This window comes from Pleurodeles waltl, chromosome 2_2, assembly GCF_031143425.1.
Source record: "Pleurodeles waltl isolate 20211129_DDA chromosome 2_2, aPleWal1.hap1.20221129, whole genome shotgun sequence".
Classification (NCBI taxonomy): domain Eukaryota; kingdom Metazoa; phylum Chordata; class Amphibia; order Caudata; family Salamandridae; genus Pleurodeles; species Pleurodeles waltl.
The window spans coordinates 210,301,034-210,327,459 of NC_090439.1; the positions used below are offsets into that span (position 1 = coordinate 210,301,034).

The 26,426-nt window shown below is 44.6% G+C and overlaps 1 protein-coding gene across 1 annotated transcript in view; it reads left to right on the plus strand.

Annotated features, from left to right (window-relative positions):
- Positions 1-26,426, plus strand: part of DNAH5 (dynein axonemal heavy chain 5) — a 4,110,061-nt gene that overhangs the window by 157,439 nt on the left and 3,926,196 nt on the right. Inside the window, exon 2 of the mRNA XM_069219645.1 lies at positions 1,969-2,103. Coding sequence (XP_069075746.1) covers positions 1,969-2,103 — 135 coding nt within the window. The remainder of the gene's footprint in view (positions 1-1,968; positions 2,104-26,426) is intronic.

Genomic DNA, 26,426 nt, shown 5'->3' on the forward strand with positions numbered 1-26,426 from the left:
GACTGCCTGGAACAAAGAACCCGACGCCTGGACCAAGCACTGCACCCGCAGCTCCCAGGCCTGAAAGGAACCAACCTCCAGTGCAGGAGTGACCATCAGGTGGCCCTCTGCCTAGCCCAGTCGGTGGCTGGCCCAAGAAGACCCCTGTGCCCTGCCTGCATCGCTAGAGTAACCCCCGGGTCCCTCCATTGATTTCTACAGAAAACCCAACGCCTGCTAATCACACTGCACCCGGTCGCCCCTGTGCCGCTGAGGATGTGTTTTGTGTGCCTGTTTGTGTCCTCCCCAGTGCACTACTAAACCCCCCTAGTCTGCCCTCTTGAGACGCAGGTACTTACTTGTTGGCAGACTGGAACCGGAGCACCCCTGTTCTCCATAGGCACCTATGTGTTTTGGGCCCTCCTTTGACCTCTGCACCTGGCCCTGTGTTGCTGGTGCGGTGACTTTGGGGTTGCCTTGAACCCCCAACCATGGGCTGCCTATGCCCAGGAAACTGTACTTGTAAGTGCTTTACTTACCTCAGAAACTTAACCTTACTTAACTCCCCCAGGGACTGTTGATTTTCCACTTTTAAAATAGCCTTATTGCCATTTTAACCTATACTGTGTATGGTACTGCACTAATTCAAAGTTCCTTACTTACCTGTGTGGAGTACCTTGCATTGTATGTATTTACTTCAACTCTTGAATCTTGTGGTTCTAAAATAAATTAAGAAAATATATTTTTCTATATAAAATCTATTGGCCTGGAGTTAAGTCTTTGAGTGTGTGTTCCTCATTTATTGCCTGTGTGTGTACAACAAATGCTTAACACTACCCTCTGATAAGCCTACTTCTCGACCACACTATCACAAAATAGAGCATTAGAATTATCTAATTTTGCCACTATTAACCTCTAAAGGGAAACCTTGGACTCTGTGCACACTATCTCTCACTTTGAGAAAGTATATACAGAGCCAACTTCCTACAACCATTTTCTAGGTTGGCAGGGGCTCCTATCCTTCCTGGAATCATCTGCGACTTCTAGTCTCCTCTCTTCACAGGTCTTCAGGTCCAGGAATCCACCATTTGTTGCTTGCAGTCTTGCTTGGTTCTTGCAGTAACTCTTATCACGACTTGTAGTGTGTCCTGAGGAAACTTGCAGTACTTTACTCCTACTTTCCTGGTCTCTCTGGTGGGGTATTTTACTTACCTTTGGTGTTTTCTTACACTCCCAGCGCCCCTCTACACACTACACTTGCCTAGGGGGGAATTTGTGATTTGCATTCCACTTTCTTAGTATATGGTTTGTTTTGCTCCTAAGCCTATTACATTCTATTGTATTCTCTACTGTTTGCACTATTCTATGACTATTTACTTAACCTGATTTTGGTCTCTAGTGTATATATTGTGTATAATACTTACCTCCAGAAGGAGTATTGTCTCTAAGTTGTTTTTGGCCTTGTATCACTAAAATAAAGTACCTTTATTTTTGGTAACACTAATATTGTCTTTTATTGTGTGTAAGTACTGTGTAACTATAGTGGTATTGCAGGAGCTTTGCATTTCTCCTAGATCAGCCTAAGCTGCTCAGCTACAGCTACCTCTAGACAGCTTAAGCTGCTAGAACACTGCCTACATTTCACTAATAAGGGATAACTGGGCCTGGTATAAGGTGCAAGTACCCAAGATACCCACTACAAACCAGGGCAGCCTTCTACATGGATACAGCTTTTATTATAATTCTTTACTTTACTATGGGCCACTATAGTGTTTTCAATGCAGGTTTGACAATGTCTTGCTTTCATAGTTTCGGCAAAATGTGTCCGAAAGTACTCTCTGTAGGCTGCCTTGACAGGACATTCTTACATAAACATATTCTTAACATGTATGTATTGCTTCTACTGTTCTAAAACTGAATTCATCTGGTGCTAACATTATATAGTATTAGTTAGTGTTTTCATAATATTGTTTTTTGGTATCCTTACAGCAAAAATTAAAGGAGGAGAAGGAAGCAAAAAGGGCTCAATTGGATGGGAGACATGATTATGTGTTGGGAATAGTGGCTGCCTGTTTGGATTTGGAGAAAGCAGAAATAGAAGATGCAGTTCTTGAAGGCAATCAGGTATGTATATGTAGGCACCCTTTGTTCCACGAGTACTGCTTCCACAGGGTCGTTTTTGGCACATTTCAGAAGGAATTTTCAAAAATGCCCTAGTCCTTTGTATGTATCCCTCCTTCTTGTCTTTCACTGCCACTGAAAAGGGTAATTTTCAACCTGTTAAACACTCAAGAGCAAAAGATTATGGTAACATAAAATAAAAGTGGTGGTGTCAGAATATCATTGTTTACTTAGTAATCTCTCACCCAAAACAACTGGATACAGTTTTTTTTGTAGAATAGGACCTGAACACAGACCAATGCAGATTTATGGTTTGGGACTGGAGGTCAGACATGGAGAGAATGCTTAGCAGGGGTATTGAACTAGAAGACAAACAAGAAGCCAGGTTTTTTACACTGTATAGCATGTATAAAGGTAAAATATTTTGTTAACATCTTTACTGCTTAGGGTTATGCCCTATTCAATGTTGAACCCTTTTTCAGTCTAGCCTACCGGACAGCTGTCTGGTTGCAAAAGACCTATTGTCAACTTACCAAGAACTTACAGTGAGCTAAAAGCTCACCCAATTCATACCATTAGTTGGCTATATTGTCACTTCCATTTCTTTGCTTCTTATTCAAAGGCTTGCCTTGTCCATCTTGTGTTAGTCCCTCTGCTGGACCATATTGTCTTTATTTGTGTCCCTCCAATGCTCAGTTTTAGAGAACTGCTTTTTTTTTCTTTTTGAGTGGGTGTGTTTTCCATCTGTCTCCTTATTGTGCTTCTCCCCCCACACCTTCTAGTGTTTTCTCTCGTCTGTGTGCTTCTATTTCTCACACAATCCAGATGCTTCTCCCTTCTCCCCATGTTGTTCTGTCCCTCAAGTTAATCTTCTCCCCCCTTCTTGTTGCTCCCTCCCTCATATGTTACTTTTTTTTTTTTTTTGGGGCTTTTATGTAGCGGGTCAGGAAGCCATTGGCTGCCAGCCCTTCCTCTTTATAAGTGAAAGCACTTTCGCACCACTTAATTTCCTAAGTTCTTTTAATTTTTATTTAAGATTAGTCCTGGATCGCTAAATATAAAAGGGCACCCATATTACACAGGTAAATCATGACGCATGTGCACACCTAAAAAAACTGTGACTGCTAGCATACCCACCATTGTGCCTTTTTTCCCCTTTTGATCACATTATACTGCATTGACTTTTTGCTAGTGCCATACATCATGAACCAAGGCATTGGCCGAACAAAGTGCTCTGAAAAGCGAAACTACTGGCTTTGCCAAATATTAGTTGACATGTGGGGCAGTTCACACTTAGGGAGCCTCATAACGTTTTTTCTTTAAATGATGTATGGGCAAAATTTGTGTAGTTTTTCTTCACATGATGTGAACTGTAAATGTTTACAGGGTATGTGACTGACCTTGGTGGGGCACTGTCTTCTGAGGGTGCTTGCTTACTTTTCTTTCTCTGACTTCAAAGTAAGAGGATTTATGTGACAGTCTTGCTGGATAGTGGGAGTGGGAAAGAGTTTTTTTCTAGCACACAACAACATTTAGATAAACTGTGTAAGTATTTGAGCATATATCAGAATTATGAAAGCACAAATGAAGCACATTTTTTATTTCTGAAGCGTGTTGGAAACAAATACTTTAATATGATCAAAATGAATCATTAAACTAAGTGATGCAATTTCCAAACATTTTTGTCTGTGCACTTTACAGTTTTATTAGTAAAACTGTATGTGCAAATGTAATGGTCATTTCAACTGAAAATGTGTTGTCTGTAATGACAGTGTGCTACCAAACCATGAATACTCCACTCTGTGCCACTCCAGTCTACTCTGCACCACCCCACTCTAAGCCACTGCACTCTATGCCACTTCACGCTACACCGCTCTACTCTACCCTGTACCACTCTATTTTATGCCAATGCACTCTTCACCACTCTGTTCTACACCACTTTTCGCCACTACATTCTACAGCACTCCAGTCTAGGCCACACCAATCTACTTTTCACAACTCTACTGTACGCCACTGTACTCTACAACACTCTGCCCCACTGCACTCTATGGCAATACACTCTACACCAATGCACTTTACTTTGCCACACTCAACTGTATGCCACTGTCCCTGCACTCTATGCCAATCCACTTTACGCCATGCTAATCTACTCTGCACCACTGCACTCTATGCCACTGCACTCTACACCACTTTATTCTATGTCATTACACTCTATGCCACTCTATGCAGCTGCACTCTAACCTGCACCACCCCCTCTAAGCCACTTAACTGTACTCTCAAACAATCTACGGTATGCCACTACACTGTGCGTCACTCTACCTCACTTTGTCACTGCACTCTACACCACTCTACTCTTAGACACTGCACTCTACGCCAATGCACTCTACTCCGTATCACCATACTCTACGACACTGCTCTCTGTGCCTCTCTACACCACTCTTCTCCACAGCACTGACCTGCAAACACTTCACTTTCCGCCCTGAACTCTATGCCACTCTACTCTGCATTACTCTACTCTACGGTACTCCACTCTGTGCCACTGCACTTTATGCCATGGTGGTATACTCTATTCTGCACCACTCTCTGCTACTCTACCCTGCAGTACTGTATGCCACTGTACTGTATGCCACTCAACTCTACTTTGCGCCACCTCCCTCTGCATCATTCAACTCTATGCCACTTTACTCAACGCCATTGCCCGCAATGCCACTGCACTCTCTGCCACTCTAGTCTGTGCCACCCCATTCTGCACCACTCTACTCTGAGCCACTCCAGTCTGCTCCACTCCGCATCACTCCACTCTCCACCACTGCACTCTGCAATGCTGCATTGTATGCCGCTGAACTGAATGCAACTGCATTCAATGACACTGCACTATATGCCACTATACTCTGCAACACTCTACGCCAGTGCACTCTATACCAGTCCACTCTAGTCTATGCCACTTCAGTGTATGCCACTCTACGCAGTTCCACACTATGACACTCCAATACACAACAGTCTCTGCCACTCCACTGTACAACACTCTACTCCACTCTTCCCCATTCCATTCAACCACATGCCACGCTAACTCTTCTCCATGCACTTAACTTTTAGCCCTGCTGACCAGCAACCACGCTAATGTAACATGGCTAAAACACAGTGGCAAAGCCAATAGCTCCTCATAGGTGAGAACTATTGGCTTTGCCAATGTTTTTTTTATTTTTTTTCTTAGTACCATGACTGAAGTTGGCTACTTCGAGTACCGGCAAATGCTTAAACATTCTTCAGTGCTAGGAAACGAGCTTTTTTGAGTGCTGTGTGTTTCTTGTCTTGTCCTGATTACGTATTACTCATTCCAGTACATCAATTTTACAACAGCTGAGATGATAATTCTTTATTGTTCATCTTGACATGGTTTGTTATTAAATTAATTGTGTGTGTGTTTGTTGCTCTACGTTTTACTTTTAACTTTATTTTGCATTGGCTTGTACAACAAAATAATACTTTAATAGCACTCTTAATTGTGTCTCTACTGTTGTACGAGGTTTATCTTGAAGTCTGAAATGCATCGATTACAAGAGTGGAAAGATAAATATGCTACCTACCTCCTATATACACATTTTTCCTAGTGACATCGTCTATAGACATTCAAGCATCTTATGTGTGTTTATTAAAGAAAGAACATTTTGGAGGATGTTATTGATCGTGTTTTTTAAACGCGCAGCATCTTCTCGAGTGTAAAAAGAATTACAGACTTGGGTCAGCACTCTTCTTGAGGGTTCCATATTTTATAGGACGCACATATTTCGGACCAACTGCACCTTACAGATTTGGTAGTTCTTACAAGTGGGCAAGTCAACAGATTAACAATGCGCGCCGAGCCAATAGCCTTTACTATTTGAGCCCGTGCACGAGCTGAGCCTTGAAAACATTTGCCATCTAAATCATGCAGCTAACTTCAGGTAAAAGTCTGTTCAGAAGCAAAATAAATACATTTCTCTAACATGTGGAAGCGTTGATATTAATATGTCACATTATTCATTATTGAGTGAGTTAGGGTGAGTGAGAATAATGGAGTTGTGGGACCCTATTGTCACTGATATTATTAATAGTGCTAGTGGCAATAGGTTTCCTTGCTCCTGGCATGCTGCAGTAAGCCTTCCGGCTTTCAAAAAGGGGTCCAAGCAAGGCCCTTGTTGCTACAGACCCATTTCCTTCCTACACTCTACAGTTAAGATCATAAGGCAAATGGTGTGTGAGCGATAAAGGTAGTCAGTGATAGGTGTGGCAGTAAATTAAATGTTAGCAAGTGAGGGTAAGTGAGAATGATGGCGTAAGGTTGGAAGTCAATATCAGTCAGTAGCTGTGAGTTAATCAGTGTAAAAATGAGTGACAATGTGTGAGTGTAAGATTGAGTGCAAGAGTGTGACAATAAATGAGCGCAAGTGAGTGAGTGGTTGAGGAAGAGTGAGGTGAAAATGAGTGTGATTTAGTGAATGCAAATTAGCATGAGTGAGAGTGTGGTAAACTTGTGATTCTGCCTTTGGCCCTTGCACAATACTGGTGTTGACATTCAGGAGGCAATTATTAACAGAGAGGGACTTGGCATACTTGAGATAATACTCGATATATAGGACATCCATGGAAGTTGGCTGGCACAGGAATGTCTGCTTCCCCTCCTCCCCACCCAATCCTGATACTTCTCTCAAGCTGTTACCAGCATGAAAAAAGCACCAGAATTGGCCTGAGTGGGCATAAATGTCACCCAGGGAGGGAGTGGGCCGGCCGGGTGGAGAGTTCTAGTGCGCCTGTCAGTTTATCCAACCTCAGATGCCCGGCCAAACTTGACATGCACACTTAGAAGTGCACATACCACTCTTCCTCCCTGGTGACGTGGGGGTGGCTGGCCCTGCCCCTCCCTCACTAAGCTGGAAAATAAAGTGATAATAAAGTACTTTTATTATCACTTTATTTTTCTGCTTTCAGCAGCGGGCGATACTCCTCCGCCATAGTGGAGGGGCCGCCCCTGAGAGCTAGGCTTCAGACTTGAGCCTGGATCGAGCTTTCAGTCGCTCGCCCACCCCTTCCAGTTATATTATCTGAAATTTAGTATATTAGCTGCTTGTGATGGGATGTTTTAAAAATCTCCGGCTTAGAGTAGCATATAAAGGTCAAAAACGGCACACTCTGATGGAAAGCTTTAGGCAATTAACAGAAATTGAAAAAAAAACTACCGGCTAAAGCTAGAATTCTTTACAATGTGCACAGAAAGATTCGTCCACTCATACCTCCATAGCCACGTTATTGCTGTTTTATTGCTGCCACTATTACATGTAGGACACATTCAGTCAATTCTGGCTTTTTAGCTATTAATACTTTGCACGCTGGTTATGTTTGAGACCATGCTTAAATTGTGAAGAGCAATTCAAGCCACCTTACCCCCTGAATGTTATGCCCACTGCACACTGGTGACTTTGGCAGTCAACCAGACATCGAGTGGCACCAAAAGCAGTGGCTGCTGAATAGAAAAGACTGTTATCAGCTATGCTTTGTGGCTTTCTGCTCTTGCTCACACCACTGTTGGTGCTTGCTGTATGTGATGGTTTTTGCCCCATATATTCAGTCCATGATTTCTCTGCGTTTGTTTCAACCGAGGAGTTAGTTACTGCTCTGTACCCGTGTGCCAACCTCACTGCTCCTATTCTGTGCGCCCAAGTATTTGTGTTATATTGGCATTCAGATTTTACTTCTGCCTACATTTCCTTTTTAAATTTACTGCTAAAAAATGTGTACGTGATATTGCAACATTGTAGCTGCATGCATTTAGAGTGTTATTATATGCTTTTACTCCTATGACTTTCACAAATAATAATAACGTTAATAATAATAATAATAACCAGAAGCCTTTACACTTCTGTAAAGTAAACACATTTTTAATTCAACAGTGGGTCATGTGTACAAATTGTTCAAGGTTTTCCTAAAGAAATAAATCGTTGAATTAAAAGAATAGTCAATTTAAGCGGTGGAATAAACGAAAAATTAGTGAGAAAGATTTCACGCGTAACTTTCTTTTTCTGAAACCACACTCTTCTGCTGTTAGAGAAATATAGTGTTTGTAATTTCTTCAAAAAATGCACAATACCCAGAGCCGACAATTATGGCTTACAGTGATTTTTATTTTTTGTTTTACAATCTATCACGTTAATGAAAAATCTAATTAGTATAAACTGGGTATGAATGAAAACTGAACATTTTTAAATGTGCCTCTAAACTTGAGTGTATGGATATAGGACACTTGTACCACCACACATTTGGATCACCTATAATGCCATTTAATTGTGAGGGAGATATTTACAAATGTCGAAAGTTCTATCACCCACCATAACCCCACTTCTCCCAATAAAAAATACAGTACCTCACATGTGGGTGGGCTTAATGCCCACAGCTGGAAAGGCCCCAAGCTGCTACCATGAAAGGTCTTCAAAGGTTGTTTAAAAAGTTTGTCGGTAGCTGCTGTGTTTTGTCACTAGGTGTGCTGGTAAACAGTGAGAGATACAAACACAGGCATTTCTTAGAACGAAAGACCTCAGGGAGTTCAGGGTGGGTGGCTTCACTGGATCTCACCACATTCATAAAATAAAAATTTCCTCACATTTATGGATTGAAAACTTCAGGATTTTAGGCCATTGGCAAAGTTCTGCCATTGCATGTCCTCTATCTTCTCCTTATATAAGTGGTGCTGTGGGGAGCTTCTACAATTTTAAACGCCAGAAGTCATCTCAATAGCACACCCATGCGCAGGTTGATCAGGGACAGTATTAAAGCTCGGTTTCATAAAGGAACGTGTCCCAAGGTAAGATACAGAACAGCATAACAAAAGTACAGTTAATTAAGGAATAACAGGCTCAATACGTGAGGTCTGGGGTGGAATTAGAAAATTTAGAAAGATACATTACAAAAAAATCAAACGATACGCTACAAAAATTGTAAAGGGCAGATGCATAAAGTCAAGTTCCAAAAACTTTATTTGGCTTACACAGCTATAAAGTAATAAAAACATTAAATTCATCAACATAATACATCCATTAATTCAGTTAATACAAAAACATACTTCAACATAAAATCAGTAAAACCATGACACGAACATAGAGGGAAAAAAAGTACTTAACAATACCGCTTTCTGATATATAGTGCTTCTCCAAAATAACGTATAAGAGCAGAACAGATTTCAGGAGTTTCAAGATTAAATAAAAATCTAAAGCCTTCACGATATGAGTTAGGAGAGTGGGTACGCAATACAGGCACTAAGAACTTTATTCTCGGAGACTTGTAGAGCACACAGAAAAGAAGAAAGTCCAAAGTGCTTTATCTAGAGGTACCGTCAAACGGACATGAAGGAAGGTTGTCACACCATCCACCTTGAACTGGAAATGCCAGAAAGTTAAGTTACTCAATCTGGTCCTAGTCACATAAAATCTGTATTGGACATTTTCAATAAAAGAGATACATTAAATTCTCGATAAAAAGCCCCATCTCCAAGATTTGCCATGAAGGTGGATTGAGAAGATTTATGCACACACTTAAATTGCACCTGTTTATAATAAACATACTTAATTATGGCTTTAGCTGTGCATGGATTTACAGCAATTTAAAATAAATCACTGAACCCCAGATCCATGAAACTACAGCATATATAGCCAAGTCAAAGAATGCTATCAACATTTTCCAGAGCCAGACAACCCCGAAGGATGAGTCTGGAAAATTCCAGCGCTGGTGTTAGCCACATTTTTTGCCACAAGAGCAGAGGAGCCAGTCCCACATAATCCTCCAAAAATGTTAAGGCCACCTTGGAATGACAAAAAAAGGTCAAAGCTCCCTAGGGTACCAACAAAAGTGTGTGGGGGAAAAACATTTTCTAAAGTTTCGACTTTGGAAAAAACATTATACCCCTACCCTCCAGCCCCATAAGTGGCAATCAACATGCATTTAGCATTAAAAAGAGCTATCAATTCTTTCACAGGTCTGTGTCTCAATTTCACTGCAAACTGAAAAATTGCTTCTACAGCTTATTAGTTTGTTGAGCCCTTAACACCATCAATGGGTCCCACCTTAATTGTGAATTAAAAAGGAGACCCAGGTAACAAAAATTAGATACCTTCTTCACGTGTTCCCCTGGATATGGAAGGCCTTAGACTAAGTTCTTTTTGACCCACGTACCAGTATATAAGATTTAAAATTGTTTATTTTCAAATCCAGGGACGACATGAAATCAACAAAGGCTTCAAGAGCTTTTTGCAGGCTATTAGCTGTCCTCGCTAGAATGACACAGTCATCTGCATAACGTAGCAGCGGAGTATAGCGGGAGCCTACTCTTGGGAAATCCAACTTCTTTTGTAGTAGAACATTTATGTAAATAAGAAATAAAAAGGGGGCCAAGATACATTCCTGGCGAACTTCCTCAGTCAAAACTATAGATGGCGTACACTCACCCCCAGGGCCATAACAAATATTAACCGTGGTGTGCCAGAACTTTCCGGAGGAGAGTGACCAGAGGTTCTTCCATCCCCTATGCTACCCATCATGTCCCAACGTTTGGCATGGTTGACAGTGTAAAAAGAACTTGACTTGTCCTTGAATGCTAGATGTAAAGAGCCCTTCATGGACTTGGTATACTTACCAATAATGAGTGACAAATATAGACACTGCTCACCTTCCCCATACCCTGTTTGAAGCCATATGGGGCCTCCGAAAGAATATTGTTTGTGGTGGCCCACCCTTCTAGGCGTGTTAAAAGGGCCCTCCCAAAAATCTTAGCTGTGGCCCCATAGCATGCTGGGTCAGCTCTATCCCTTTTTAAAAACAATTGGCACCACAGTAGCTTCTTGTCAAGATGAAGGAAGTGAGCCAATAATGGCAGCTCTTAAGATGTGGATGAGCAATGGGGCCCATAAATAAGGGTTTTCTGGATTTTCTTTAAACAGGTCCACTGGGACTCCATCTGGCCTTGGGGCTTTCCTGCATTTGCCTTGCCTAATAGCAACATGGACATCCTTGACTGAGATGGACTGGCTGTTCTGCTTTCCTGCTCTTATCTCATGACCGAGCTTACAGAACCTCTCTGGAATGCACTTCTGAGTTTAAAGAAGACATTTATTCTTATTATTACTTCACCACTAGGTTCCTGAGAGATGAAATTAGTAGATTGGCAGCACACGTTCAAAGGTAGTCGCAGCAATGAAAGCAAAATTTATCAAAGTACTTCTCAGTTGCAATCTACACAGCAAATACATGTGATTATATTATAGCATTATTTCAGAGCAAAGCATAAAAGTCAAAATTGCATCACCGTAGGGCCTATCCCTATGCTTCATCTTTCTGAGGTCTGCAAGTTGATGACTTTGGTTCAACTGCGGGGAAGAGATTTTCTACCCAAACGGGAGACAGGCAACTGACATCTAGTTCCTGTCTGAAGTCAAGATAGTTTCAATCTAACTCTGCTGTAGTCCAGAGCCATCTTTAAAAGCAAACTCAGTGTGAGAACAGAAGAAACTTGGAGAGTGGCCAATTCTCCGAGCCTCACTCGTTCTCAGACTGGATTGAGAGGTAAACACAAAATCTACGTGCTCTTATCAGCTAGAGTCTGGTGTGAAAAACACAGCTTGGTCTATCATGTGGAAAAACACAGTTTGGAAAAACACAGCTCATCTGCAATGTCTCAACTGCAATGTCTAACTCCACGTTAAAGCCAATAGGCAGCTAACCTAAATATCAAATGTAATGTCTAATGCCATGTCAAAGCCAATAGGCAGCTAAACTGAATACAGAATGTAATGGCTAATGCCATGTTAAAGCCATTAGACAGCTAAACTGAATACAGAATGTAATGGCTAATGCCATGTTAAAGCCATTAGGCAGCTAAACTGAATACAGAATGTAATGGCTAATGCCATGTTAAAGCCAATATGCAGCTAACCCAAATACCAAATGTAATGTCTAATGCCATGTTAAAGCCAATAGGCAGCTAAACTGAATACAACTTGTAATGTGCTACTGGTGAACATTGAGCAACTAATATGTGCAGTGGTGAAACACAAAGCCATTGGTCAAACACAATTAATAGCATCACACTGGCTTAATTGGAAAGCAGATTGTCTTCCATTCCCCGTAGTCGGTTCCTCCTCATGTGGTACAAAGGTTTAATTAGAGGGGTTACAAATACGAGAAAAATGTGTTGACCACGATATTTAAAAAAATAGTCTATATTGGATAGTGGACCCTCTGAAAACATTGGCCGGTTTATAACCTCCCAGAATTTTCTCATATCCCTTGTACCACTTGCAACTAGCAAATCCTCCCTATATCCTTAAAAACTTTACGGGAGGTGATGATCACTTCCCTGTTTTTTGAAGAGGCCTTTAGAGCTGACTTTAGTTGCCTGAGCTCTTTCGAGCAGGTGCTATTAAACCACCTTGGAGTGTGTGACCTGGGTATGAGGTATTGAATTGTTAAAGCAAGGGAGATAACAGAGCATAACTCCTCAAAATCCTCAACTAAACACCCTGGGGAGGTCTTATATGAAAAGCACCTCTTTACAAGCTCATAGTTTTCAGCCACAGTCTTTACCTCAAAGTTATTTTGGTCTACGTGGTCCCATTTTATTCTACACCCTCTATTTGTGTTAAATGTTATTGGAGCGGATATAAGCTTAGAATCAGCTATTGGTCAATGTGACTTTAATAAGGCTGCTAACAGATTATGATCACTGGCAGAATGCAGAATTACTTTAAAATCTGCTACCAGGCGACTATAATCACTAGCTATTAACATAAAATCTATTGTGCTACAGTTAGTTCAGCCTGAAAAAGTAGGGAGCTGGTTAGAGGCATAAAGTCATTGCCATGACGGCTCTCAAAAATAGGTAATATAAGTAGAAATATTCTAAGTCCCAAATGAACAGCAAATCAATAAGAAATCAGGCAGCGTCCCTAGTAGTATCAGAAAGGTCTCTGGCTCACCCCCAGATTTGAAGGTTTATAGAGGAAATCTTCTCACAGGCTAGAATGATACCTGCAGATTCAACATAGTATAAGCAAAGGAATACAATTTTGAGAAATCAGAGAACAGAAATAATAAACGTCATATTGCCATAAGCACTATCCCACTCCATGATTATTGATTTAGCCCCCTCTTATGATAATGTCATCCGGAGATGACTGAACAAACTAGTTATAAAGCAACAGTAAACTATTGTGAATGAATGCAATACAGTTGGCAGGTGGAAGAAACCTTGAAAGAGGAAGTATTACTGAACCTGTGTTAAGGAGAGACTTCTTCGAGGACAGTGTCATTCAGAAATAAATATGACTTGTTTGAACATGTGCATCAGAACTAATAAAACAGTGAATGTGCAGGGTGAGACTTCCACTTTGAACAAATGGAATTAAGGCCTATCTTAAAAAATAAGCACTTTAATAGGTCATTGCAAAATTTATTTAAAGATAATAGCATCAGATACACGTATACATGTAAATTCAACTGTAGATCTATAATGTGCATGTGGCTAATCATGCACAAATAATGTTAATGCACAAAAAACTCCCATATTCTACTTGTTGAGGTTGGCCTATGTCACAGGACAAAAATTGGCAAAAACTGTAACTGTGTGAAGCAACATAGTCTTCACATATACATTGTTTTACCCTGTAACTGGCCTGTGAAGCTGGTCAAGGCTCATATATGGGGTATCATTATTAATCAGGATAAGGTTGGGAAATTTGGATGTAGAACTTTGGCTGCTGTGGAGTTTTTGGTCAAGAAATTGACAAAACTACAACTTTGTCTACCCATACCTTTACTTTTAAAGATCATTTTGGGCTAGAACAAGTTGTGAAATCCACACAGTCCATACCATCTTGGGCTCCCGGTGTTTTCAGAAATCACTGGGATTGCTAGGGCTCCCTCAGTGCTAGATGCTCTCTGACGAAGTACTACAGCCGCAACCAGTGGAAACTGAGCTGAAATAGATTTTAAGGCATAGTTTTCACATTTGCGGGACACTCCTGGTAGGAAAACAAGCCTGGGATCCATGCAATCAACACCAATCTGGATTCCATTGGTTTCCTCTAGTTTTATAAAATGCTCAGGGTTGGTAGCGTTCTACTGTTGCCAGCCGACCCGAGTCCAAATATTACAGGCACTTCCCATCGAAATCGAGGAAATTATGTTTTTGCCATATGTTTAAAATTGCAGGGCATTCTGAGAAACATGAATTAGATATGTTCAAGGAACAGCATCCTGAATGTTCCTGAGTCTGTACTGTTCAGAAATGCCAGGGGTTGGCAAAGTTCCGGATTGAAATGAAGCACCCATCCCAGAATTTGCAGTCTACAGTGACTTCATATACTTGCAGTTTTGGTTGGTTCCTTCATTGTATGATAGGTTTAAGAAAACGTGAGATACTGTTTTTTTTAAAGATTGAAAAATCGTTTCTTTAGACTTTTTTTGTCCAGAGCCACAAAACAGCGTCCGTGCACACATTACACAAGAAAACAGTAGCTTCTTACATATATTTTAAAACAGAATTACATACAAAAAATACATTTAAAATAGCGCAGTTTTAAAGCAAAATAAAATGCAAAATTTCCTAGCTATCGTGAAGGAAAGTTTCAATTCTATTAAGGACACGGAGGCGAGGATTATGCAGATCTTTCTTCACTTTTTATTAAATAGCAAGTTCAAAGTTAAACAAAACATGAACAAAAAAACTACAAGCTCCATGAGCCCGCCGCCATGGTAACGAGTATCCAATGAGGTGCTCTCCTTAACACCGGTATAAATATCCCCAAATGCGTCACACTTCCTCGACTTCACTGCGGAAGGAATCCTGGTAGAGTCAATTGGCTGTAGTTTCGGAACCTACAAAAAAAGGTATAATTAGAGGCTAATCCGATAGGACAATGATTCATTCCAATGGCAATAATCTAATGAACATACGAATATGAATTTTTTTAAATGATAAAATGCAAGCATAATCGGAATCAAATTCTGCCTAATGTAAATTAGAATATGAGCGATGATAATAATAAATAAGGGGAGAAATGCAAGTATACTACCTCAATACGAAGATAGAAGTGTTCGGGTGGGAACAAACTAGTGAATAGTATGTGGGTGGGATAATCCTCGCCTCCGTGTCCTTAATAGAATTGAAACTTTCCTTCACGATAGCTAGGAAATTTTGCATTCTATAACAGGACCGGAGGCGAGGATTATGCAGGTTCAAAGCTTACCCACCACCAGTGCCGCTGCTTCATGAATTGGTTTAAAGTAAAACTTTTTAGAAGTAGAATCAGAAGACCAATCAGCAGCATGCATGATGTCCTCTAATCTGCCCCCCACTTGTATGGCCTTGGAAGCCGTGGCTCCCCGAGCAGAATGGGCGCCAAAAACCTGAATATTGATACCTGCTTCGGACAGAATCCATCTAACCCATCTGGCAATGGAAGGAGAAGAAACCGCCTTAAACGGTCTCTTTATGGAAATCAACAATTGATTCTCACCTGGAGGTCTATGAGTCACGGTCACTTCCTCATAGACTTTGAGACATCTAACAACGCATAATTTCGGGGAATCAGGAAAAGCTGGATAGGATACTGACCTGGTATTATTCTTCGTTCTCCTTGAAATAGTAAACGTGACTCCTTCTGGAGTAAAGACTTGAGCGGATACATCCAGTGCTCTGATATCTGACACCCGTTTACAGGAAATGAGGCACAGAAGCATGACTAATTTGGCCGACAACTCCTTTCTCGACAAATACTGGTTATCCTGCCAAGAGGTTAAGAGATTAAGAACTATGTTCACATCCCAGAGTTCCGAATAACTGGGCTGTGGAGGTCTGGAGAGTCCAATACCCTTGAGAAGTTTACATATCCAGGGATGTTCACCGATCGGATGGTTGTTCAGAGGGGGGTGGCCCGCGGAGATGGCTGAATGAAAAGAATTGATCGTGCAATAAGCCAAACCGGATTCCGCTAATTCTGCAAGGAAATTGATGATGTCGGTAATACTGGCCCCCATGGGATCGCAGTGTTTGCCCACACACCAACGAGACCATCTATTCCATGCCGATCTATATCGCTTGCATGTACCAGGGGCCCAGGCCTGTGCAATGAAGTTTTTAGCTTCTTGCGAAAGTCGGCCGTCTTGCCAACGATGCCTGAATCTTCCAAGCTATGAGAGAAAGATGACCTTGAAGGACCAGGGGGTGACAGTATCCCGACGGGTCCCGGAGTATCGAGGGGAAAACTGGGAGACGAAGAGGACACTCGCACGAGAGTTGCAGCAGAGTCGGGAACCACGCCTGAGACCTCCACCAGGGGGTTATTAGAATCACTGTCGCCTCTTGGCGGCGAACCTGTGCTGCTACCCGCGGGATAAGAAGGAACGGGGGAAAAGCATAACCCTGAAGCGTACCCCAGTGCTGGAGAAACGCATCCACTGCCGCTGCTCCCGGATCCGGGCACCAGCTGAAGTATAGGGGAAGCTGAGCATTCCATCGGGACGCAAAGAGATCCACTGAGCAAGGACCCCAACGAGCCATGATCGCCTGAAAAATTGAGCGATGTAGTTGCCAATCGCTGGAATCCTTGAGAAACCAGGAATTCCAGTCCGCCCAGATATTCTGGGCTCCTGGAAGATACTCTGCTGTGACCGAGATTTGGTGTTGAAGGCAAAAATGCCAAAAATCCTTTGCTAGTTCCGCTAAGGCCCTTGATCGTGTCCCCCCTAAACGATTTATGTATTGTACCGCCGACACATTGTCCATCCGTAGTAGTACTACACATGAGACTTTGTCTCTCGTGAGAGACTTGATCGCAAATGATCACGCCAGGAGTTCCAGGCAATTGATATGCATGGTGAGCTCCTGCGGGGTCCAGCGTCCCCCGAACGAGATGTCCCCACATCGAGCCCCCCATCCCTGGCGACTGGCGTCTGACTCTATCACCAGATCTGGGGCTGCTCCGAAAATGGCCCTACCATTCCATGCCTCCATGTGGTCCAGCCACCAAAATAATTCCGTCCTTGCCTCCTGAGACAGGGAGATCAACTCGGAATACGTCACCCCTCGACGAAGGTGAAAAGCCTTCAGGCGCTGTAGGGCTCTGTAATGTAGGGGACCTGGAAAGATGGCCTGAATTGAGGAGGAAAGCAGGCCGACTACTCTGGCTAACTGACGCAGCGAAATCTTGTCTCGCCGAAGGACTTTTCTCAGTTCCTTCTTTATCTTGGATATCTTCGTCGTCGGGAGACTGAGGGACGCCGATCGGGAATCTACGAGAAATCCTAGGAAGATTAACGATTGGGTCGGAGTAAGTTCCGACTTCTGTTGGTTGATCACGAACCCCAGGTCCTGGAAAAGAGCAATAGTTGTGTTCAAATTGGATAACAGTTGAGACCTGGATTGATCCATTAAAAGGATGTCGTCCAGGTAAATGATGAGGCGTATGCCTTGCAACCTCAGTGCTTCCACCACAGGTTTGAGGAGTTTTGTGAAGCACCAAGGTGCCGACGACAGACCGAAGGGGAGTGTGGTGAATTTGAATATCTGGTCGTTCCATATGAATTGCAGGAATCTGCGATGGGGCGGAAAAATAGGGACTGTGAGGTATGCGTCCTTGAGATCCAGACGAACCATCCAGTCCCCTTGTAAGAGGAGGTCGCGGAGCATGTGAATACCCTCCATTTTGAAATGCCTGTAAACAACCCATTCGTTGAATGCACGAAGATTGATAACAGGTCGAAACCCCTTGTCCTTCTTTTCTACCAAGAAGATGTTGCTTACGAAACCTGTGGGATGAAGGGAAGTGAAGGAAATGGCCCCTTTGTGAAGAAGGGCCTGGACTTCTAAATCTATGAGCTCTGAGTCTGCTGCTGAGAACACTATTGGCGGTGGCAGCTTTTCTTGAAGCGGGGTACCCCAGAATTCTATCTGAAACCCTGAAACTGTTTGTAGAACCCATGCGTCGGAGGTGATGCGCTTCCAATTGTTCCTGAAAAACCGCAATCTCCCTCCGAAATTTTGAGGGGAAAAAGGGATAAGCCTTACCAGAGGGACCTCCTGGGGCATTAGATGCTCCTCGTGCATTTCTGGAAATCCTGCTTTCCCCCTGCCTCTGTTGGGGAAGAAAGTTCCCTGTCTGCCATCTCGCCAACCGTTGTTTCGGAAGGAACCGGGGCCTTGCTGGTAAGGACGGCCGGAAGAGCGACCCCTGCCTCGTCCGGCCCCGCCAAAAACCTTATTGGGGAAAATCTTTTTGATGGATGATTGTGCTTTATCTAGAGCCGAAAAAGTAGCCACGAATTTACCCAACTCTTTCACAAAAGGGTCACCAAATAAATTGCCTTGGGCAACAGCCCCTGCCTCCGAGTTAGACAGTTCCCCTAGTTTGGGGTCTATTTTGATCAATAAAGACTTGCGTCTTTCTGCAGAAATGGCACAGTTCGCGTTGCCCAGGAGACAGACAGCTCTCTGTGCCCAACCTGCTATAATGTCTGTCTGAATGGGAGTGTTTGCTTGCTTGGCACGTTCCGCCAATTGAATTATCTGTGTGAGGGGTCCTAACACATTGAGAAGTTTATCCTGGCATGCCCTCCAGGAGCGATCGATCCCTTTCTTGGGATTCTTGGTGTATTTAGCAAAAAAAGTACACATTTTAGGGTCTATATCAGGAGTGAAAGCGACCTTATCTGATAAAGACGGGCGTGGGCACTCCGCCCGTAAACGAGCACGCACCTCTTTGTCCAGAGGTTGTCTAATTTTACTGGCGACATATTCAGCCACCTTGTAGTCTGGACGCCACTCCGAGGAACGCGGATGGTAGATACCCTCCGGTTCAAACATATCGGAGTCAGAATCCCCCTGGTCAGAAGGATCCGGCAGGGTAGCACCAGGACGCCAAGGGCGACCTGAGTCATCATCCAAAGATGAGGAGTCCTCGTCTGAACCTCCCATGATGCCTTTAGGGGACCCCAAATCAGGGTTCCATATGTGGTGAAGCATGTCACCCATTACCCCGGGCAAGCGGCCCTCCCGGGAGGGTAAACGCTTATGCGCGCGCGCACTCTTGGAATTAGATAAAAAATCACTATCCTCCAGGTGCCCGCGTTGCGCTTGCGCATTTTCTTGGGAGCCGAAAGGGTAGAGGTATCACCCTCCGCTCCCGTCACACCAAACATGCCCGTACCCTTGGACACCTGTTCCGTAAGTTTAGCTACAGTATCCCTAAGAGGGGCCAAGGCGTGAGAAATCGCCTGCGAGAACAAAGCGTCCACCCCGGGGGGAAGGGTACGGTGAGAGGGACCCTCACCTGGGGACATATTGGTAAAAGGCTCATGTTCCTGAGAGGATTGCATGGTGAGGACTGGACAGAGAGTACACCCAAACAAAAAATATATATATATAAAGGGTAATTCCCTACCCCCTCTGTCACGCAAAATAGCAATTGAAAGTGAAAAAATTCTTCCCTTATGGGGTAATTCTTACCCAAATTGGGTGTCACAGGGGAGGGAATGCCAATATCACACTATTGTGAGAGAAAACACATTAAAAAAAAAATACCATTAAACTAAATTCAGAAACGAGCGCCGAGTGTCTAAACCCACGAGCGCTCAAACGCCTCAGAACACACAGCGCGCGCCCTCTGTCGGGCCCGACGTGTATTTGGAAACACCAAGAAAAACAAATAAAAGCGCTCGAGCGGAACGCCCGTTCCGAGCTGTACACGCTCGTAGCAACGCTCGTTGCTACACAAGCCAATTGAATGCAGCAACGCGCCAAGCAATAGCAAAAAAACCCACTAAGAGACTGTAACTGGAGGCAGAAAGGCACTTATCTGACTCGCTCGGAGCAGTGAAGAAAGAGGAAGTGTGACGCATTTGGGGATATTTATACCGGCGTTAAGGAGAGCACCTCATTGGATACTCGTTACCATGGCGGCGGGCTCATGGAGCTTGTAGTTTTTTTGTTCATGTTTTGTTTAACTTTGAACTTGCTATTTAATAAAAAGTGAAGAAAGATCTGCATAATCCTCGCCTCCGGTCCTGTTATAGAATGGATATGTTCAGGTATATTTACAGGCATTAAGACGCAGCACCAAGATTAATTCCAGTAAATATTCGAAAGCTAGTAAAGGCGTATGCCTCATTTTTCATAAAAAGGGTGAATAATGTTTCACCAGCATTACTCTACACTCTGGGCATAAAAGTATAATATGCATAATCGATTGGGTCTACGCAGATGACAGCTGCATACAATTTTGGACCCAGACCAACTGTGTCAGTTATTTAGCGCCCCATGTGAAGCTCCTGACACAGGTTAGGATTTGCAGTTTTGTTAAGTAATTGGATATTCTTGGAGTTCCTTCAGCCTTGAGAAACTGAGACAATTTTTGTATTGTAACTAATTAGTTTGTCGATTTAAACAAAATAACAAAATCTCAAGACACCTGTCTCAGCAGCTTCTTCTAAATTTCAATCTATGTCCCTTTAATGTTGCCTCGTGGTCAAAATGAATGCTATACTTAAGCCATCGTTTCATAAGCTTCTCTCTTGTCTTGGAGGCAAAATTAGTTTCACTCTTCCATAGGTCAGTTAAACAATTAATGGCAACTGAGTGACTGGCTTGTGAGATAAGATATTTTATACTTCCACCTCATTTAATAAAGAAGGTAAAAACCCCCACCCCATCTCGAAGGACACGCATAGGGCCATACTCATGGCCTGCTTTGTGTCACTCTTGCATCATACAGTGTGGTGCAAGAGTGACGTAGATCTTAAGTAAGGTTTATGAAGTTACACAAGGTAGTGGCGTAACTAAACTTGAGGGCCCCCCCTTGCATACTGCAAGGAGGGCTCCCCCTCCAAAATCTTTCAGGAGCTCTCAGGCGATAGAACTGTGGTGAGGGAGATCTCTGAAGCTCGGCGGCTCCCCCACACTGTGGGGGCTGCAGGGGCCTTTGTTACGCAACTGATGCATGGCCACCTTGCATGGCCCTGCATAGCTTCATAAATCTAGAGTAATGTAACACAATGCAAATCGCTGTGTTACATTACTGTGCACCAGGATGGTGTTTCCATGGGTGTTGCATGGGTGTTCCACTTGTAAACCTGGGAATGTGCCAAAAGAATACGCCTCCCCAGGAGAGGCGTAACAAGGAGCAATATAAATATTTCTCCTAATTTTTCGTAACTCTGCAGCACACATAGAAAGAGCAAAATGTCCCTTAGGATTGTTGTTGTGCAGAGTGGTGCCCCTTCCTGCACAAAACTTATCCTGTATGCAATGCAGGCACCCTTGTACCATGGTGCAACGATGCCTGCATTGGTGCTAGGCAGCCAAAAGGGCAGCAGTACAGTGGGAAAGGACAGGAGTATGCCAAACTGGATAAATGTGGTGCATTCCTCCCCTTACCCTGGACGAACCAGAGAATGGTAGACTTGCCTGGACAATGACCAGAGGACCACAGTTAGGCCTGAGACGGGTTAAAGCAGTTGCACTGAGCCTGAGGAGTTGCTGATTACTACTGCAGCACACACTTTATTCTCATGGTGAGGGAAGATGGGGGGAGCTCATGGTTGACAAGAGAAATGGCCCATAGTGCCCCAGCTGGCTTGTGTGGAAATAGCACAAGTGGGTGGGGATGGAGGTGTTCCCTGTAACTCAATGAGCTGAGGAAAGACCTCTAAACTTGAGTGTTGGGAAGTACCAATGTCGTAGTTTGACTCTTGCTCTAGGCAAGACTTCTGATTTAGGGATGACAGCACTTTTGTTTGTAGGTGATTAGGCCAATCCTACAACAAGTCGCAGCTGTCGTCCCAACTCTCCCAGCTCACAAGCAGTAGCCTTTATGCATGGACTCAAGAGTGCGACATCTCAGGTAGGTTGTGGTTAAACGGAGACTACTCTTTTCTCACATGAGCAACATGTCTCAGTCAAACACAGGCAATGAAAGAGATGCAGTGAAGTTTTCAATAGGTTTTATTAACAAGACTGCAATCTACTGTAAATTGCAGGGGCTGCAATGATTAAGATAATGAACAATGCCAGAAACAGAATAGTAAAAACGAGGGTCATGATTACAAAGACCCCCACCATCTTGCAGTAACATAAAATGTAGAATAGATGGGAAATAGTCCCTAATACCCTAGCATGATGAAGCTAATCTTTAACCTAAAGAGAGCTAGGTTTGTTAAACTTAATCTGCCAGTACCATGTCCATGAGAAGACCCCCCCCAACCTCTTTACCTTGAAGTGAAGTCTCTAGATCAGACTCCTTAGTGACACAAAGACTGGGTCAGCATCAAGGCGACGTGTAGCATAGATTGGGTCGAATGCATCTGGTAGGAATCCCACTGATTATCTCGTCTATGTGAGATGTATTTATACAGATCTTTTAGGACCCCTGATGCAGGTATGTCCCCACACAATAGATAAGAAGGCATGCTTGGGTTGTCAATTATATAAACAATTCCCTTAAAAGATACATGTTACTGTCACACGAAAGAAGGAAAGTACATGATGTGAATACCTATGTATCTCATTTATTTTTGACGTTGATTGTGATGCCTTTACAGAGTGGCACAGATAACGTTAAATTAAAACATCTTTCTAACTATAAACATGGCATCCATCTTGGAAGAAATAATTAAATAAATGGGCTGAAACAGAGCAAGCTAAGTAGTTTAAAAGTCACTAGGTGACGGGGGAACAGGCCTGCAAGCCAAAGGCTAAGCTAAACTCCTGATTCCCATTAAGACTAAATAGGATTCACTACACCCTCCCCATTGCCGAAACAAATGTGACGCCATAATGATGACACCAGAGAAAGCGAATGAACCCAAGCTAAAATGATCTGGGCTAAAACAAGCTAAAATCATATGACAACATAACTAAAATCTAATTAAAAATAGCTAAAACATACAAAGTGACATAGGCCCTCATTATGACCCCAGTGGTCGGCATTAATATGGAGGAAAGTACTGCCAACCAAGCTGGCGGTACCTTTCTCCAAATTATGACATTGGCGGTTTGGCTAAAGCCAAACCGCTAATGTACCACACCGACCGCCACAGCGGTAACGACCGCCAGGCTGGAGACTTCACTCTCCAGCCCAGCGGCCATCACTTGGCTGCCTGCGGGATTAGGACCCTGCCTACCGCCATGGTTTTCGGGCTCCCTTACGCCACGAAAAACATGGCGGTAGGCACTATCAGTGACAGGGAATCCCCTCTCTGTCACTGATAGGGGTCTTCCCCACTCCCCACCCCCTCCCCAGGCTTTCTCCACACACCACCCTTCCTCTCCAGACCCCCCTTCAACCACACCCCTCCCTTCACACACGCATACACACACCCATTCAAACATGCATACACGCATGAATACAACTATTCACACACACATCCACACACACCTACATACATACACGATAACACACAGTCACACAACTCAACATACACGCACTCACACATCATACATGCACAGACACACAACACATACCCGCATCCATGCACGCACAGACATACACACACACCCTCACACACACGCAACACCCCCCACCCCTCTCCCCTGTCGAGCGCCCGACTTACCTGTTGTCAGGCGGTCCTCCAGCAGGAGACAGGATGTGGAGCTGCTGCCAGCAGCAGCGTCCACCTGCAGAACACCGCCAGGCCGTATCATGTGTCATGATACGGCCGGCGGTAGTCTACTTGCGTGGCGCTGCTGCTGGCAGCAGCGCCACCTTACCGCCATCCACCGGCATGGCCACAGCCGGATTTCCGCCATCCTTCTGGTGGAAATCCAGCTGTGGTCATAATATGGCGGTCGGCTGGTAGCCGCGGTAACAGTCTTCTGTTGGCCGTCGCCATGACAAGCACAGCAGGCCAACGTTAAAAATTTTGGCAAACTTTAAAACTTTAGAATAGGCCAATGGTCAAATTTATTTAACAGTAGTCATGATCTTGAAGAATGTTAAGCCATCAAAAGGAAAGGCATTCAAGAAAGAAGCCACATCGTCCGATGTTAGATCGATAACAGGATTGGCAGACTAATCCTCAGAGAATTAGTGCGCAGCAGTCTCAGGCGCAGGATCTCAAGCGAAAGCAGCCCATCCAAAGTGCTCAAAGGAGCCAGACAGTCCAGCAAGGGCGGCTCGTAAGTGGCCTCGGGAATCAGCCTCAGTCTCATGAGGCACGACCGTGAATGACCCCTCACTGAGAACATCAGCAGTTCTTTGTGCACAGGAGGCACTGGCCGAACAGCAAGGCACACCGAAGGTAGATGTTCAAACAGGCACCAAGTGCAATGAAAGACTGGTTGCACACACCAAAGAACTGGCCGGAACAACAATTACCAATCATGCTCCAATTCTTCAAGCAGCGGAGCACCAAAAAACTGTACCATGCGATCAATCAATCAATCAATCAATCGCATTTATAAAGCGCGCTACTCACCCATAAAGGGTCTCAAGGCGCTGGAGGGGGGGGGTCAGTGCTCGAAGAGCCAGGTCTTGAGCTGCCTTCTGAAGGAGAGGTGGTCAGGTATGGCGCGAAGGTGGCTGGGCAGAGAGTTCCAGGTTTTCGCTGCTAGGAAAGAGAAGGATCTTCCTCCGGCGGTGGCTTTGCGGATGCGGGGTACGGCTGCCAGGGCCTGTCCGGTCGAGCGTAGAGTGCGCAGAGTGCGCAGAGGGGTGTAGAAGGAGACGCGGTTGTTGATGATTTTGGGTCCGAGGTCGTGGAGGGCTTTGTGTGCGTGGGTGAGGAGTCGGAAGGTGATCCTCTTGTTGACTGGGAGCCAATGAAGTCTCTTCAGGTGTCCGGAAATGTGGTGGTGGCGGGGTATGTCCAGGATGAGTCGTGCGGCAGCGTTCTGAATCCGTTGTAGTTTCCTCTGCAGCTTGGTGGTGATGCCGGCGTATAGGGTGTTCCCGTAGTCCAGGCGGCTGGTGACGAGGGCGTGGGTGACGGTCTTCCTGGTGTCGGTGGGGATCCAGCGGAAGATCTTGCGGAGCATGCGGAGGGTGTTGAAGCATGCCGAGGTCACCGAGTTGACCTGTCTGGTCATGGAGAGGGATGAGTCCAGAATGAAGCCGAGGTTGCGTGCGTGGTCGGTGGGTTGGGGAGTGCTGCCTAGGGCGGGGGGCCACCAGGAGTCGTCCCAAGCGGCGGGAGTAGGGCCGAGGATGAGGACCTCCGTCTTATCTGTGTTCAGTTTAAGCCGGCTGTCTGTCATCCAGTTCGCTACTTCCTTCATTCCTTCATGTAGTCTGGTCCTAGCTGAGGTGGGGTTGTTTGTGAGGGATAAGATGAGCTGGGTGTCGTCGGCGTAGGATATGAGGTCGAGTCCGTGTTTGCGTGCGATGTTCGCCAGGGGGGTCATGTAGACGTTGAAGAGAGTGGGGCTGAGGGAGGATCCTTGGGGTACGCCGCAGATGATCTCCGTGGCTGTGGATCTGAAGGGGGGCAGGCGGACTCTCTGAGTCCTTCCGGAGAGGAATGAGACGATCCATTCCAGGGCCTTGCCTCTGATGCCGGCGTTGCTGAGGCGGTGTATCAGGGTGCGGTGGCAGACCGTGTCGAAGGCTGCAGAGAGGTCCAGGAGTATGAGGGCCACGGTTTCTCCCTTGTCGGTCAGGGCTCGGATGTCGTCCGTGGCTGCGATGAGGGCGGTTTCGGTGCTGTGGTTGGCCCTGAAACCGAACTGTGTGGGGTCGAGGGAGTCGTTGGTTTCCAGGGCGGTGGTGAGTTGAGCGTTGACGATTTTCTCAATCACTTTGGCGGGGAATGGAAGGAGAGAGATGGGCCGGAAGTTTTTGAGTTCGGTGGGGTCTGCTGTAGGTTTCTTTAGGAGGGCGTTGAGCTCTGCGTGTTTCCAGCTCTCCGGGAAGGTGGCGGCGGTGAGGGAGGCGTTGATGACGTCTCGGAGGTGCGGTGCGATGATGTTGTCGGCCTTGTTGTAGATGTGGTGCGGGCAGGGGTCTGATGGGGATCCGGAGTGGATCGAGTTCATGACGCGGGTGGTCTCCTTGGTGGTGGTAGGGCTCCAGGTGAGGATGGTGGTGATGTCGGTGGCGGGTTCCGGGTGGGGGTTTGCGTTGGGGGTCGGGAAGCTGTTGTATATGTCGATGATCTTGTGGTGGAAGAAGGTTGCGAGGGAGTCGCAGAGGTCCTGTGAGGGGGGAATAGGGTTGTTTTCTGCGTCCGGGTTGGAGAGCTCTTTGACGATGCCAAATAGTTCCTTGCAGTTGTGGGCGTTGTTGTCAAGTCTGTTCCGGTAGGCTGTTTTTCGTGCG